The sequence below is a fragment of the Akebia trifoliata genome, chromosome 8 (genome assembly GCF_017979445.1).
Source record: "Akebia trifoliata isolate Shusen 1 chromosome 8, ASM1797944v1, whole genome shotgun sequence".
NCBI classification, from domain to species: domain Eukaryota; kingdom Viridiplantae; phylum Streptophyta; class Magnoliopsida; order Ranunculales; family Lardizabalaceae; genus Akebia; species Akebia trifoliata.
The window spans coordinates 45324867-45343231 of NC_141382.1; the positions used below are offsets into that span (position 1 = coordinate 45324867).

Genomic DNA, 18365 nt, shown 5'->3' on the forward strand with positions numbered 1-18365 from the left:
ATCGGTTCGGACATCATGTATATTTCAAATCATTGCTAGTCCTACTTTAAATTAGTAAAAAAGATTGAAACAATTGATGAATGATGCTTGGATTACATTGATAATGTTTTCTCGGATTGAATATATTGTTTTCAAATGGTATGCCTCAACCTACGAGATTCAATGTAAGTCTTTCAATTGTTCTTTATTATTATTGTTATTATTAGAGTAGTGATTTTCTTACTCCCCCTTTGACATACACCACTGATGTGGCATGTGCTAGAGTCATAGATTTCCTCGGGTTACACAATTGCACATTCTCATAAATATGTGCAGTTGTGTATCCCGAGAAAATCAATGGTTCTAACACATGTCATGTTGGGGATGCATGTCAAAAAGGGGGGGAGGGGGGGGGGAGGGGATCAATTTATCGTTGCTTGTTCTGAAATAGTTTCCACAAAATACAATTTCCTATTTGAAACTTTAATGCCATGGACTGCAATTATGAGAGCACTTCAATTATTGTTGGTACAAAGCCAATCTAACTAGGGCTTATCGATTAGATCAAGAGAAACTCTCCTATAAGACCTTGTTGAGTGGCTTGATAGGCTCGTAATATGTCTTAATCCAATATCCTAAAAAAAGCCAATCCAAGAAATCGAACTAAAGTGATCCAACTTAACTTAATCAGATCAAATGAAAAACACACATGCCCAATCTCTTAAACCTAACATCTCAATCCACAATTCATTGATCAAATTAGGTAATAATTGTAGTGCTTAAAACTTATGTTAATGAATTCCCACTTTGATTATTAAGGTAGTGATTGTTTGACTAGTAGTTTTCTGGGATCTATTGGGAGCACAAGCCCAAGTCATAGTTTGGCTTGGACACTTTCGTTTTCTAGGGCTTAAAATGGGTTGGATCTGAATATATCCATATCCAGATTCAAAATTTTTATTCGGATCTTGTTAGTTAGAATTATATCCAAATCATTTTGTTTTCACTAAACATATATGTAGATTCGACCTGACCAAATTACTTGATTTGAGTCCATCAAAAATATTTTGGACTATTCAATATTTATTTGCTATATTTTTTTTCTAATTATTATATTATTCTATTTTACTATTATACTTATATTTTTATAAGAATTCATGTTATATTAAAGTAATAGAAGAAATATATCTGAAAAAATATAATAATATAATTTTCAAAGTAAATTATCATGCGTTTCTAGGTGGATATAGGGATGGACTCATATTTGACTTGGACTCAACTCGACTTGAGTCAAGGGGCATCAACTCATATTTGACACAAATTTTTTATTCGTATATATTCCAAGGATCTAAATCCACTAAATTCAAATTCAGATCACTCATTTTATGCCCTACCATTTACACCTCAACTCAGCTTGATGGTTTTAGAATCAAGTATCTTGTCTTTTTTATTATCAAGCTGACGCATCAAAAATTACATTGTCCTCGACAAGTCAAATCATTTTAATTTATTTAATGTTACATAAATAATCATGTTTAACAATTATTTAATATATGATCATTTACAAAATCTATGGTCTATATTGATGAAATGATGATACCTCGTTGTTGTTTTATGGGCTTTTATCACATTAAGTCTAAAGGGTTGGTATTCGCCACTTAAGAACAACTCATGAAAAAAACATATGATCCCAACCTTTTAAACACTAACCCAATGGTTGAAATTTATGAATATCTTGATTACACAAATTTTAGAGATACTTATCTCGAAGATAAATCTGAATCATTGGATTTTGCATTTAATGGACTTGTTTTTTACACGAGTCATTCTTAGGAGTTAGGAGATGATGGCCATCTCGGAGACCGGGATGACTCGACTCGGTCTCGGACAAGGTTTAATGAAACCGTCTCTAGTATTGTAGAAAAGAAAGAAACTCCGGTTCTGCAAGTGCTCGATTTCTAACGAATCAACTCTCTAAATTCCGATTTATTTCTTTAATTTCTATGAATAATCGGTAAATCAATGGTTCTAGTTCTAGGTGCGGTTCGTCCTGCTCCTGTTTTGTTAAGATCTTTCGCCCATTTTAGACGCGAAGGTTCAATCTTCCGTTCTCCAACCGTGTTCTCAAGAAGTGGGGTTTCTCCACTCAAACGAATTCTTCAATCTCGCTTGCAATCTAGTAAGTTATTATGATACTCTCTTCTAGATTTTGATTAATAGAAGTTCTTTTCGATTGTTTATTGTTTAATGTGTGTCGTTGTTTCGGATTTAATGCCAATTTTAGTTATTATGTCTGTGTGTTGTGTTCACAGCAAGAAAAATGAATCAAAGAAAAAAAGAAAATGATTCTCTTCAAGGGGAATCAACCTCTTTAGATTTCAACAGCAATGCCCTTTCACAGACTCGACATATTTAAATAAGATTCACAACTGACACAACCACCACAATCAACTACATAGCTGACTTCACTACTCAAATAACAGAACACAACTTAAGCCCCCACGTTTTATTAACTTACACCACTTCTCTGCGCCTAAATGTGTGCACATCACTCCTCCCCCCTTGGAACAACCTTGTACTCAACGTGAACATCAGGAAATCTTTCAATGAGGGAATAATATTGTTCCCATGTGGCGTCCTCAGCTTGGGTGCCTTGCCACTGGACCAAAACCTCAACGACAGCTTGATTACCTTTCTTGACCATACAAAGACTTAGAATTGCCTGTGGTTGAATCTGCAATGTACCATCATCACTTACAGATGGAAGTGTATATGGAATCTGAACTTTAGAGCCGATTTTCTTCTTCAGAAATGAGACATGGAAAACAAGGTGTATGCATGCACCTTCTGGCAATGCTAACTTGTAGGTGACTGGTCCAAAGCAGTCAACTACTTGATAGGGTCCATAATAACGAGCAGATAGCTTTAATGAACGTTGGACTGCCACAGAAATTTGGCCGTATGGCTGCAACCTGAGATATACCGAATCCCCAATATGAAACTTACACTCTGTTAGATGGGCATCTGCATACTTTTTCATCCGGTCTCAAGCACAAATCAAGTTCTCTTTCAATAGTTTGAGAATATCTTCTCTAGTGCGCATTTCAACTTCCACGGCTTGGACCTTCGTAGTACCTGGTACATATGCGAGGAGTGTAGGAGGTTTTGCCTGTAGACAGCTTCATAAGGAGAGATACCAGTGGCTGAATGGACTGTAGTGTTGTACCAAAACTCTGCCCATGATAACCATTTTGCCCATTCTTTTGGTTGAGCATTGGTAAAACACCACAAATAGTTTTCCAACGTGTGATTGACTATCTTGGTTTGTCCATCAGTTTGAGAATGATAACTTGAGCTCAGCCTTAACTGTGTACCTTGCAACTGAAACAACTCCTTCCAAAACATGCTTGTGGATGTTGGGTCACGATCACTCACAATTGAAGTGGGCATACCATGGAGTTTGAATACATGATCCATAAAAAGCTGAGCTACAGTTGATGCTGTATATGGGTGACTCATTGCAATAAAATATGAGTACTTGGATAAGCGATCCACAACAACATGTATCACTGTCTCACCTTTGGATGATGGTAAACCCTCAATAAAGTCCATTGATATGTCAGTCCAAATCCGATCTGGCATTTCCAACTGTTGTAGGAGACCCGCAGGAGCGACATTTTCAGATTTGTTCTTTGACATGTGCCACACTCTTTGATGAAGTTGCGGATAGCGTTACGCATTCCCGGCCAATAGAACACAACTTTAACTCTTGAAAGAGTTTTATGGTATCCAGAATGTCCAACTGTTGGGGCCTCATGTAATTCCACCAAAATTTTGGAGAGTAGTGGTGAATTAACACAACTCTTCCTTTGTAAAATAAAATTCTGTCCTTGTAGGAGTATTTGTGTTGATCTAAATCACCCTTTTCCCATTGGCTAATGAGATTCATCAAATCAGAATCTCGAAGATACGATTGATGGATTTCTTCCCACCAAATTGGCATAGGCATGGATATTGCAACACATTCCCCTTCTTCCTCTTTGTGTGAAAGCGCATCTGCAACACAATTTTCCCAATCACTTTTGTATTCTATTTGATAATCATACCCCAAGACTTTGGTGAGCCACCTTTGTTGTGCGGGTGTAGTGATGCGTTGCTCAAGGAGATACTTTAGACTTCGTTGATCAGTGAGGATAATGAATGGCCTCCCCAATAGATAAGGTCTCCACTGTTGGACAGCTAAGATGATGGCTAGTACTTCTTTGTCATATGTTGGACAGCCAACACCCTTTTTAATTCTATAAAAGTTTGTTCAGCCTTATCAGTCCACATGAAAGCATTTTTCTTGAGGAGACAAGTAAGTGGGGCTGCAATCTTGCCATAATTTTTACGAACTTTCTATAATACCCTGTTAAACCAAGAAATCCACGCAAAGCCTTTGGCGTGGTTGGTTTTGGCCATTCCAACACTTGAGAAACCTTACCCGGATCAACAGCGACGCCCTTTGGAGAGATGAGGCGACCAAGATGATCAACTTCAGGCTGCCCAAACCTGCACTTAGCCATTTTTGCAAACAATTGATGAGATCTAAGTACAGACAGTGCTGTCCGGAGATGCTCCAAATGTTCCTCCCATGTCCAACTGTATACAAGAATGTTGTCAAAAAAAAAAAAAAAAAAAAACAAGTATGAATCTGCGAAGGAATGGTTTGAAAATATCATTCATAAGGCTTTGAAAGGTTGAGGGAGCATTGGTGAGGCCGAATGACATCACCCAAAACTCATAGTCATCTTTGTGGGTTCGAAAGGCTGTTTTGTGGATATCAGCATCATTGACTCGGATTTGATGATAGCATGATCGAAGATCTAGTTTGGAGAAGATGTTGGACCCATGCAACTCATCCAACAACTCATTGATGATTGGGATAGGGAACTTGTCTTTAATGGTGACACCATTCACCTGTAACAATATGAATTCCGACCTTTCTAATTTTTTTGGGATCCACAAAATTGTGGGTACTTCCAGAATCGATGAGGATTGTAATTGGTCGACGTTGCAATTGACCAACCACACGCACGGTTTGAGGATTTGCTGCTCCAGCAATTGCTTGCAAAGAAATCTCAGGTGAAAGATCAACCAAAACTTCTTCTTTTTCTTCGGCGTTGTTGGACTCCTCTTGCATGTCAGCATTATCTGGCCACGTTCCTTCCATGAGAAAAAGTTGCTGAATTTTGCAAAGATGACCTCGAACAAATCTCTCATCATAATTATAGCACAATCCACAATATCTTCTTTCCTTGATCTCCAGTGGTGTGAGTCACTTGATAAGAGGAATTGGAGGTTTCGAACCCAAAAGATCAGGTAGACTATTTGGTCTGTTGGAATTGTCACGAGCATTCCTTTGTTTTGTTGCTAGCTTATCTTCTTGCAGGAGAGCTAGACCAATTGCTGTCACCACTGACTGAGGATTGAACATTTGAACATCATGGCGAATCTTGTCCTTAAGCCTACTGTCAAAACAACCAACCAAGAAGGATTCTGGCAATCGATCAATGGTGTTGGCTAGCCTTTCCAACTGGGATTGGTAATCTCTTACTATGGATGCTTGACGCAATTTATAAGAGCTCCAGCTTGGTCTTCAAATTCAGTTGGACCAAATCTTTTGACAATTCCCTTCGAAAATTCTTGTCATGACAATGGTCCACAAGCCTTATCTAGCCATCTGAACCATTGCAATGCTTCCCCTTCCAGGTGGAAAGAAGCAATAATTATGTGTTGGTTGAGATCAGTGTGGTGGTAAGAGAAGAATTGTTCTGCTCGATACCCCACCAGTTGGGTCTTCACCATTGAATCAAGGAAAATTGAGTCGAATTGTTCTCATATGAATGGAGCTTCCAGTTCCCAGATGGGATGATTCTCCACTTCCTTCAACTCGAACGTGTTGATTTTGGGATTTCTCAGTCCTTTCATGCTGAATATTGGTGGTAACCTGATCATATTTTGCATCAAAGGCTGACAATTTTTGCAAGATCTCTTGAAAGTTTTCCTCATGCCAAGCAGATCTCTCCATAAGGCTGTTAATGTCACTCTCGTCCTTGGAATGTTTGGTTCCATCTGCCATGATCAACTTGGCTCTGATACCAAGTGTTGTGTTCACAGCAAGAAAAAGGAATTTAAAAAAAGAAAATGATTCTTTTCAAGGGGAATCAACCTCCAGAATAGAGAGAAAGGAGAATTTTTTGGATTTCAACAGCAATACCCTTTCATAGACTCCACATCTTTAAATAAGATTCACAATTGACACAATCACAACTTAGTCCACAACCAACTACGTAACTGACTCCACTACCTAAATAGCATAACACAAAAGACTAACTGACTCCACTACTCAAATAACATAACACAACTTCAGCCCCCATGTTTTACTAACTTACACCACTTCTCTGCACCTAAATGTGTACACTTCACTCCTCTGATGAGTTTTTATGAGATATTGTTTTAAAATGGGTTTTTGATGCATTAATATGAACTGCTTTATTTATTTTTAAATTTGGTATATTTGATTTTTTTTTGCTTGAGTTACTTAATTGGCTTAAGTTGTATTTTTAATTTTGTACAGTTAAGTGTTTAATTTGGATGATATTGTTCTAAGAAGTGTCTGTGTGGCCAGGAGCACGCTCACGCGCATGTGTGTGTGTGTGTGTGTGTGTGGGCAGGAGCACGCTCACGCGCATGTGTGTGTGTGTGCGTCACACATTGCATAATAGATTATATGAAATGGGTATTGGAAGATTTGTGATGTACAGATGAGAGTTGAGACCCTCATTGAATGTCGTTTCAACCATCCAAGAGTCAGAACATTTTTCATTTTAACATTTTTTTCAAGGTCATTTTCTTTGATTATTGGATTTTATGCCTTTTGTTTGTTTATTTGGGGCTAGCAAGTTTATATGATATTCTACTTCTGCCCGCAGCTACTTTCTGGTCTATGATGCTGCCTTCTCTTAGTTTTTATTAGTGAACACAACGGTGTTTACATCAGTCTGCTTAGATATGAATGCATTGGAATTTTATGTCAGCCTAGTTTCAAGCCCTATATTATGCCTTCTGCTTCTTATGATTCCGAATCTATTATCAATAGCTAGAACTTCTAGACTGTGTTTTCACTCTCTAGTCATTTCTGAAAATATTTGTTTTTCTATTGGAATAATTTTATAGTCCTATGAACTTCACAATGTTACAATGTTGATTAACTTCAAATCTAAGTGTTACCATTTTATGTGTATTTATTTATAATTTTTTTCATGGGATATATGGTGACTTGCAATGTACTACAGATGCCACCAATGGGGATTCTGGGGCAAAAGCAACAATGGAGGAGTCTGAAATTATATTTTTGGGCACGGGAACTAGTGAAGGCATCCCACGTGTCAGCTGCCTCACTAATCCCTTGAAGAAATGTCCGGTATGGAAGTAGGACCTCACTTTGGCAAATTTTTTTTTTTTGGATCAGTGAAAATAGTTCAGTATTGTCAGTTAGAATAGTATGTTGTTTTTTCTTATTTTTGCCACCATATTCTAATGGTTCTTGTGATTGGCTTTTACAGGTGTGCTCAAAAGCAGTAGAACCGGGTAATAGGAATAGGAGACTTAACACAAGCATCCTCATACGATTTGCTAATTCCACTGGAATATGTAACATTCTTGTAGATGCTGGAAAGTATGTAGAAGATACCTTTTAAGTTGCTCTAGTTGCGTTCATGGATGATGGAATTGTACTTTTATTGCTTGTATCTTATGTTGATCCAGGAATGTGGTTATTCGAGAAACTTAATCCTATTGAGAAGTTTTTTCCTACTATTTGTTCTGTTTTCATTAGGTTTTACTAAATCAATTGTAGCTTGACTAAAAGGATGTTACTCTTTAACAGCACATGAGATTTATTTTTTTTGGCTTGGTGGGGTTAGTGGTAGTTAGCATATTGGTATACGAAAGGCCTCAAGGTGTTTGAACCTAAGACCTTGGGAACAACATCCACAAGGTCTTCATTTTCCATATCAATATGCGAAGATAAAGCAGGAATTGGTTTTGTCTCCTTTTTGCTAATTCACTACTTGTATGGTGTCTATCGACAACTGCCCCACAAATAAAATTCTACATTTTCAATTTGGCCTTTGTTATGGAACACTTTGAAGGAGATCTCCATCCAAGGAGAAAGGATACATCTCAAAAGGTGGTAAAACTACATTTTTTGGAGTGTGCTTTTTAGTCTTCCGTCTTACTTTTTTGCTTAATATTCCAATTGCTACAGACAATATGGTAGAAAATCTTAAAAATGATTTTCTTTGACATGGTAAGGAAGATGAGAAGTTCCATTTAGTTGATTGCAAGAAGTTTTGTAGTCCTTATGAATAGAGCTCTTTTAGTTAAATGGATTTGCCAATTTGGGGAAGAAATCGATTCTTTGGAGAAAGGGTCATTGAAAGAAAATATGGATACTATAATTTTGGGTGGTATAGTAATGAAGTTCATTGCAACTATGGAGTTAGCTGGTGTAAAGGAATTTCAAAAAACTGTCAGGACTTCATAAGGTATTTGTGGGGAGAGTGAGCTTAACCTTCAGTATATAGCAGATCATCGAGTTGTTGAAATAATTTGTGTGATGGAGGATGATATGGTTGATTGAAAACCGAAGTTCAAAAGGCTTTTCAATGATTTAGAGAGAGAACTTCACGAGCTGTATGATCATAGTGATGATATGTTGTACCTAATCACTAGGAGGATAGGCATGCTTGATCCTTCTTTTCGGTGTTAGACCATCATTGTTAGTTGATAATGGATCCCTCTTACCCCTCTTACTTTATTTGGAGAACCCCTATTTATTCCAAGTTTGCATTTTTCCTATGGAAGGCAACACCTGATAAGATCCTCATGGTTGGTCAAGTGTTATTTGGAAGAAAACTGGTATAACCTGGACCACGGGTTCCTTTTCTCATTTATGAAATTTTGTAGAGCAATCCCAAATACATCACTAAGGAAGGAATGCTATTGGGGTGAAGATCAGGTGATCTCTTAATTTTGGAGACTCACATTTCATCCTGCATATTTAGAAGTGCCTATCTTTTGGTTTACTTGTATCTACTCATCCAGTTTCCATTTGTCCCTTCATTGAAACCAGAAAATTCTTTGACTTTACAATGAATGTATTCGTGAACAGCTGGGACACCGGGAATTCGTGGAATGTTTTTTTTTTTTTTTTCCCTTCGTTGAAACCAGAAAAATCTTTGATTTTATGATGAATGTATTCTTGAACAGCTGGGACACTGGGAATTTGTGGAATTTTTTTTTTTTTTTTAAGATCAGTTATGCATTCCCTTACAAGACCGGCAATGCATGAGAATTGATGGAATGTAGAACAAGGATGTATAACCAAGAACTAATACTCCTAATAATATATAAAAATGCATTTCAGTAGTCCATCCGCATCTAATTCACTGATCACACAATTCAAATATATGCAACATATTCCTAATTTTCTGTTCTTTTTATTGTTATATGTTTTAATTCCTTATAATTCAGCATCTAGTCACTGTTTTCCATTAAATAACTACTGACTGTTTATAGGTAACATTTTTTTTTTTTTTTTTTGAAATGCTATATTGCAGGTTTTTCTACCATAGTGCTCTTCGATGGTTTCCTACTTTTGGGTGAGAGCCCACCTCATTGACTTTTTCTAGCTATTTAAACATAACAAGGATATCAATTGCTTTTATGCTCTGTTCCAGAGACAAAGAACTTAATATATTTCAACTCTAGAACTGGGATTAAATCCAACTATGCTATTCATGTTAGAAAACTGAAAATTGTTGTGCCCAAATTTCTTATAAGTACTATAGATTTGATTCATGAAGTCCCTAACCCATGTTACCAATAAAAAATTTGGTGTGCTGAGGTCTTCAGAAAAGTTCACTTTTTGTGAGTTAAGTTGTGTAGAAATCTAAACACAAAAAAGCATGTGATGTGAAATAAATGGAAAGCACTTAACCTAATGTAGAATTTATTGAAATGCTGTTGGTAACTCAAACAACTATATTACTCTTTTGCACCTCATTGTTAACTTAAAACAAAAAATAAAATATAAAAATTTAAGAAAAAATAATTTTATTGAATTAGATTTATTACAACACTCCCCCTGAAATTGGAACATAGTTTTCCAACTTGTCTATAGCTATTCGGTACCATTTTTCATCCAACCGTATTGTAGTGTTTTACATTTTCACACTTCTATGCTTCAACACTCTCCCTGAAATCGAAAGGGGTCACTTCATCCAGGTACAAACATTTGTGCTCGATGATCACCATAAATACTTCATAACGGTGGGAACATATGCCAAATGACAAAACATGGAGCTCAACAATAGACTGTAGATCAACCAAACACTTGGTTGAACAAATACATTTCACTTGGCAACACAACATAGTGCGCGTGGTAAACAACTGATGGGTACATATGTCACATACATGACCAAACAAGGCAAACAATCCCCCTTGGGTGAAGCCCAATAATCATGGTTCAAAGTTCTGTTTCGAAATGTTTGGATGGAACATTTCATTTTTGGCCAAGACCAGAATGAAGCATTGACCCCAAAAAATTTAATGTTTCAAATTGTCTTGTAATTTTTCGGTTGAGATGGCTTCATTTTTTTTTATTTTTGATTAAAACATTGCCTCAAAACAAGATGGCGCACAATTGTAGACGTAGTTTCTAGTGTTCCATAAGAGAATAGAAATTAGATGTGGGAACAAGTGAGATAAGAGGAGTTGTGTCCTGAAACCTCAATCATGAATAAACCTTCATGTTTTGATGTAAAAAGTACTGTGTACAATACTGTGAATAGTATCCATGATGAAAGTTACTTGTGATGAACAATAACCATGATGAATTGTTATGTGCTGATTAGTATTTTGATAAACAATATTGTGATTAGATTTGTTGATTAACAAATGCTTCAAAAATATTGAACAAATAAACAAAAGAGTTTTAAGCCTGGTGAGCGGCATCACCATCGCTCACCAGAGAAGTGGTGTAGAAACTTAGAGCTTGATTAGATGATCAAGTGTTACCGATATCATGTTTAGAAAAATAGTTATTGAATTTGGATGTATTACAAGTAGACCCAAGCTCCTTCATGTAAGGCAGCTAAGAACAAAAGTAACTTGTAAGCAATTGGCATAGCCCACCATATACTAAAAATATCATGCTAACTTATTCTACATAAACTAATGACTAAACATGATTCTAACAATCACTTTCAACAAGTTGTAAGAATTATAGATTTATGTATAAATATTAAAAAATAATTAAGTAATTATATAAAGGTTAAATATAATTTAATAGTTGAGTAAAACTACATGAAATTGCATCGTTGGGAAAGTGATGAAGGGAAAAATTCTACTTTCTCGACATATTAAGGGAACTCTTCAGAGGCCTTAATAGGCTCTCCCATCTCAAAACCGACTTTATTTCCTTCAAATCTATTCAAAGCAAAAGATGAGTGTGAGCAGAACAATCTGAGGTCAATGGAAAAGACGAATCTATTCACTCTTTCAAGCTCAAGTGGTACTTGCTGCTTCTTATACAAACTAATAGAAGGTGTCTGGAATAGTAATAAAGATTTTTATGTCACAAAGCTATCTTGAGCTCGTTTACTGATGCCTTTCTTTTATTCTTAATTGCTTACAAAAGGCAGTCCAATAGAGTTGCAACTGGTTGTACTTTTGCGGATTCCATTTAACTATCAATGTCTGCCTCCATTACTTCTGTTGCAGGTTAAGAACAATTGATGTGGTTCTTATTACACATTCTCATGCTGATGCAATTGGAGGTATCTGACTTTCACTTTTTCTAATATTATTCAAGAAAATGTCCATTCAATGATAAGTGGATTAGCAGTTTCAGGAAACTTAGATGGAGATTTAAGATGGGTGACGTCTTTTGTGCAGGTCTTGATGATCTCCGTGATTGGACGAATAATGTCCAGCCCCACATCCCAATTTATGTAGCAAACCGTGATTTCGAGGTTTGGACTCAAAAAATTGTTTATTATGTCATTTTTTATACTATTAATTAGAAATTAAGGACTTATTACAAGAAACCTAAAACTTAAGCCTTAAAGGTCTATAGTTCCAATTGACAATAGCACCAACCCCTCAGGAACTTCAGTTTATTGAGAAATTTCTAGTTTTTACGAAATTTTGTCACCTTGCATTGATATTCACGTATTTTATGGGCTCATTGTCCTTAAAACACCAATCAAATTCTTGTGCATTAGAAGCCTTGGATGTTTCCATCTTATATCATCCACAATACACGCAAGTTAGCATAGATAGATTAAAGTATGATCTAGAGGAAAGATTTGAGACATAAGAAATGATGATAGGCTAAGACATCAAGGGAATCATCACGCACAACTGAAATAGCTTTTTACTATTGGCACTTTTGTCTAAAAGTGAAATGGCTTAGGTGACCCTAAATACTTGGATAGAGGAAAAATGATCACATACTACTTCAAATCCAGATTTTTAGCACAGCTTTGATATGATTGGTTGAAGTATACATGCTCTGAAACTTATCTAACCTAACTGCAAGCCACTTATTTTATCTGTCTACTAAAAATTTTGCACCTTCTGAGATAATTTGCTTCAACTTATATATCGATCTCGGTTTGATGATTTTTTGTATATGTATGATACTGTTTCATGTTACGTCTAATCTTTTATAATTTTGATTAAAATAATTTCAGGTGATGAAGAAAACTCATTATTATATAGTGGATACAAGTGTAGTCACACCTGGTGCTGCAGTCTCCGAATTACAATTTAATATCATAGAAGAGGAGCCATTCATTGTCCATGATCTTAAGGTCAGAAGTCTCCTAATTTTTTTGAAAAAATTAGGTTTGTGTTTCAGCTCCACATTGGGGTTTTCAAACTTCTTGCACCCATTTTAAAGTGGTTATATCAGAAAATGGTGAATTATGAATCAACCAGCTGAAATTGGTTATACCAGTTGAAAAACACAACAAAACCTTTTCGTGAGTCCAACCTAATGAAATATATTAATGTTAAAAGAACATGTTTAACATATCAATTAGAAAAAAAGCATGAAATTACAGGTTTGAGTTAGGGAAATATATCCAGTTGGTACATGTTTGGCTAGATCTGGCCATCCCAGTTGACTCTATTTATTCCCATTTTTAATTTTAGAGCTTTCGTATTGTTTCTTCCAGCCAATGAACTTCTTGTTTCATCAATCAACCTTAAGGAATGGTTGCATGGTAGGTACATAGTTTTTTCTTTTGTTTTAGTTTTTTCTATGGACCATTCCACCCATGAAGCAAGTGTTTGACTGATTATGAACTGTGAATACCTTTCTTCTGATACTTCTAGGTCGCTATGAGGCGCAGTTGTGTCTCTTTTCTTATAAAATAATTGGCATAATTTAGAATCATGCTTTCAATCTATTATATGTGAGTGGTTTCGTATTCTGCATCAGATTACTCCATTACCAGTATGGCATGGGCCTGGTTATCGTTCCCTTGGTTTTCGTTTTGGTAATGTTTGTTATATTAGGTATGCTTCTAAACATCATGGTTTTTTGCCAACTAATTATAGGATTAACCGTATTCTCTTGAGATTTTCCAATGCTTACCATCTATGTACGTTTGCAGTGATGTAAGTGAGATACCTGAAGAAACCTATCCACTCCTGAAGAATTGTGAAATCCTAATAATGGTTGTCCAAAATTTTCCTTTTTCCCCACTTAGTGTTTTTTTTTTTCTTTTTTTCCCCGTAAATACATATTTTTAGTACTGAAATGTGGTCAAATAAAATTTTCAGGATGCATTAAGACCAGATCGCTCTTCTTCAACGCATTTTGGGTTACCAAAGGTAGGACTCTTTTTACATGTTCTCTGATAATTATCTTATCATCGTCTGAGTTCAAACATCTTTTCTCTTGCTCGTGTCACCAGGCTTTAGAGGAAGTTCGTAAAATCAAACCCAGACGAACACTTTTTACTGGTATGTCTTGAGTGGTCCCATCCCCCAAATAACTTTATTTCAATATTATTTTTGTGATGGTTCATGAAAAACTGGTACCAGTTATCTATTAGTGAATAAAGCGAGACTATCATATTACAAGGATTATGATTCAAAGTTTCTACCATTGTAGTTTGGGTACATCACTGCTACTTAATATCAATGAATTACTGACACTTTTTTAGATCCATCTCAGAAATGTTTTCTTGCTATCCAACTAGATGAAAAAACTAAAATTACCTGTTTGGAAAGGTCCCCGAAACATAGCTACTACTATTTTTGAATGCTTTCCAACTATGTTTTGGGAATATGTGCATTTTGACATGGCTTCTCTTTGTGCCTGGTTATTAATCTCTTAGTGCAAAATGGCCCCAAAACATCATTGGCATGAACTTACATTGAATCTGTTAATCACCTTCAACACTTCAATTTGTGCAATTCAAATTGGGTGCTTGTCAGAGTCTTGCTTTCCAGAACAATGTGATCGATCTATGGTTAAGATCATCTTGTCATGCTATTCCAGGTGTACGGTAGTGTCCATTTTGTTTCACATTCTGTAACTGTAGCGTTGTACCATTATCGTGGCAGATACCCTGATAATAAGTTTAAAGGTGTATATTCAGTTTTGCTTAAGGTAACATAACACAACTTAACTGAAATTTTCTTGTGTTTTTCTCATATATAGGTATGATGCATCTAATGGATCATGATAGAGTGAATGAAGACCTCACAAAGTTGATGGACGCCGAGGGTCTAGATGTACAATTAAGCTACGATGGGCTTCGCATACCAGTGAGGCTTTAGGCTTCTTATACCTTTATTTTCAGCTATTCTTTCTCAATAAATGCAATTTGTCGGGAAAAATTTCTTTGAAAAGGTTAATTGAGCCTTTGAATGTCAGTGATAAGAGGTTTTACTTTTGTAATCTCTGTTCTTCCTCATTTTTCACGTCTGTGGATGGTAAATTGCTCTTCATGTTATTATTCATGGTGCATGGGCCTTATTGGTGAAATAATTGTTTTAATTTTCTTTGCCCAATCAGGATTAGCAGTTTTTGATCCACCTCATGCTTGATCCAATTTGGTGACAATGTATTTTTGTCACTCTTCATGACTTGTTTACGAATAACTAATTTGTGGGGTGGTTGGAGTATTACAGGTGAGTTACGAAGATGTGGTGGGGGCATGTATCGTATCTTTGGGCTTGTGCTTCTCTGAGTTGGCATTTTGGGGGTAATTTAAACTTCATTGACAAACACCCACTTATAGAGAATTAAAATTTGTGTTCATGAAGATGATAATTCTGGATTGTTGTCTAAATTAAATTTTAAATTTATTAATAAGTTTTAATTGAAATTAGGGTTTTTTGGATTTGGATGACAAGCCATCCATTTGGCTAGAACATTCGCTGACCGGAGTGTGGCCGCAACTGATTGGTTAGGCCTTTTGCCTATTGAGCCACTCGGGTCTAGTTGACTTATGAGGTTACAAAGTTTTGGGGGCTCTTAAGGATTGTTTGTGTGGATTAGCATTTAAAGGGTAGGGTTCTTGTAGTATATTTTGATCATTTTTTCAAAATCTCAGAATTTTTAGAAAATAAGTGTTTTGGATTTAAGTTTCATGTATTTCAAAGAGACATTGGTTCGTCTGACTAGAAAATGATTTTGGACAACCGGAATTAGTGTTGCCAAAGGGTGGCTTAGGGCCGGACTTGCTTTAGCCCTGACCCAGCCCATACTTTGATTGGGCCTAAATTGGCTATGCAAGAACCTGGTTCTAATGGAATTGGGCGGATTGATTTCTGCGGTCTATAAAAAAAATTAAATTCATGCATTTCGTAGAATCATTTAGAACCTTTGGTATTGTTTTTCTTCAAAATTGGTCCAATCTCATCTAATTGAAAAAATGGTTGTAGATGAAAGTAAATTTTTTATTTATAATATGTTTTATTTGTCTTTTATTAGGAAATTAGAGTTCACTTGTGCCGTAGGCACGAGCATCTTCTCTCTGAGTTAAGGGGGTAAAAGTGAAAAAAATAAAATTGGAGTAGGTAATGGCAATTTTAACACGTCCTGTATACATGACTTGAAAATGATATTAAATTAGTGGGTATGGGTCAAGTCTAGTTGGGTTTGGATATTATTGAATATTTTATAGGTTAAATGATTAAAATATGAAAAATAATAAAGTAGGTTAAAAGAGAAAATATAGTAAAATTCTATGGGATGAAGTGTAAAAAAAATAAAGTGGGTCTCATAAAATTATAGAGGGTTATGGGCATAAAAGTAAAAAAACAAATAAAATTAAAAGGGTATTATTAAAGGATTTTGATGTTAAAGGAGTAAAAAAATGAAAAATAATAAAATAGAATAAAATGGGTAAAAGATGAAATATAATAAAATTAGATGGTGGTAAAGAAAAAAAAATAATAAAGTGGTAAAATGAGTCTCACACAAAGATTTATGTCTTACAATTGTACGAGCTTAATTGTGTTTTATTATATAGACTAGAGTTCACCCATGCCTACGATACAGGCATCCTGTCTTGGATCAAGGAGGTAAAGCGAAAAAAATAAAATTGAGGGGTATTATTATAAAAAATTGATATTAAAAAAGTAAAAGATGAAAAACAATAAAATGAATTAAATGGGTAAAAGATGAAATATAGTAAAATTAGGGGAGGTAAAGCCTAAATGTACTAAAATGAGTCCTAAGAATCTATAACTTGATAGAATGGGTATTATGAAAAACTTTTGAGATTAAAGAGGTAAAAGAGACATAGTAAAATTAAAGGAGGAAGCATCTTTTTTGAATTAAGGGGATAAAAGTGGAATAAACAGGGTTGGAGGGGTAGTATTAAAAAATCGAGGAGGCGAATTAAAATGGTATATGAGAAAATATTGTAAAGTTAAAAGAGTGTAGAATAAAATAAATAAAGTGGGTCTCATGAAATTATAGCTTGATGGAAGGTTTAACTCAAAATTATTATAAAAAATTTGAGATTAAGAGGTAAAAGATAAAAACAATAAAGTGGATTAAAAGAGTAAAAGAGAAAATATAGTAAAATTAGAGGAAGTGAAGAATAAATGAAATAAAGTGGGTCATAATAAATATAGTTTAATGAAAGATGTATTATTAAAAAAGATGAGTTAAACAGACAAAAGATGAAAATAATAAAGTAGATTAAATGATAAAAGAGAAAATATAGTAAAGTTAGAGGGGCATCCTCTTTATGGTTAAGGGGGTAAAAGTGAAAAAATATAGTTGGAAGGGTATTATTTAAAAAATTGAAATTAAAGAAGTAAAAGATGAAAATAATATAGCGGATTAAAGGGAAGAGAAAATATAATAAAATTAGAGGAGGTGAAAAATAAAGGAAATAAAGTGATTTAACCCTTAAAATTGTAGATGATGGGATTGGATTTGTCTTTCACAACATTGTAGTTGATTGGACTTTGTATCACACACAATTGTTTCGACTCAATTGTTATATTATGTAAATATCTATTTGTAAATAATACATACATATTAAATGCACCGGCAGGTTGGGTTGGATCTCGTTAGCGCATTAGCCCAATCTGAATTTACTGGGTTAAAAAGTTAGGAAAATTACTTAATAGACCCTATGTGGGAGGGATTTCTTTCTAAATAGTCCTAAACTTCTGGACGGTATCTTGATAATCAATTTAGTAAACTTTTACTATCTTAATGGTCCCTCACTCTGAGCTACCTTGCATGCTTTTCAAACTTAACACTACTATCTATGAATGAGGCCCTAGAGACCAGCCCCCTCAACTCCACTTACTCGCAAAACCTCGGTTCCATTCACAATTTCACATTCTTTGGGTCATCAACATCTATTGGGATTCATTTCGACGATTTTTATTTATAGAGAATGATATACTCCTAATTTTGAACATTTGGATGTATTTTTTTTATATATCAAATTAGACAATTTGTAACAAAAAATGATGAATAAAATTTTGTTGCAAAGTTTGATCCAAAGTGTTTGTTTTGTAATTTTAATAAATGCATTTTGAGAAGATCCATCTAGTGTCGATGTTAAAAATATTGATCTTGCCAATAAAAAATGTTGATATCGATGTTGCAAATATGATTTGGAGGTTTTTTTTTTTTTTCCAACCTTAACATTGGATAGATCTTCTAAAAATATTCAAATATATTATAGTGGTCAAATGAACACTCTGATCAAACGTTACAACTAAACATTCACAAAATTAAATCCCAATTTTATTTGTCATTTTTGTTGGAAACTATTAAAATAGTT

The 18365-nt window shown here is 34.9% G+C and overlaps 1 protein-coding gene across 2 annotated transcripts; it reads left to right on the forward strand.

Annotated features, from left to right (window-relative positions):
* Positions 1-1892: 1892 nt before the first annotated feature.
* LOC147397129 (Metallo-hydrolase/oxidoreductase superfamily protein) lies at positions 1893-15117 on the forward strand. 2 transcript variants are annotated; one of them, XM_086452617.1, is made up of 13 exons: positions 2049-2158; positions 6696-6865; positions 7317-7444; positions 7587-7699; positions 9645-9686; positions 11809-11864; positions 11983-12059; positions 12783-12902; positions 13535-13611; positions 13710-13773; positions 13879-13929; positions 14013-14061; positions 14765-15117. In XM_086452617.1, the coding sequence occupies exons 3-13, from the start codon at positions 7352-7354 to the stop codon at positions 14881-14883; spliced, it is 861 nt and encodes a 286-aa protein (XP_086308743.1). In that variant the 5' UTR covers positions 2049-2158; positions 6696-6865; positions 7317-7351; the 3' UTR covers positions 14884-15117. The 2 variants fall into 2 exon arrangements, with proteins under 2 accessions (XP_086308742.1, XP_086308743.1); XM_086452616.1 differs by lacking the exon at positions 6696-6865 and having other exon boundaries at positions 1893-2158.
* The last annotated feature ends 3248 nt before the right edge of the window (positions 15118-18365 follow it).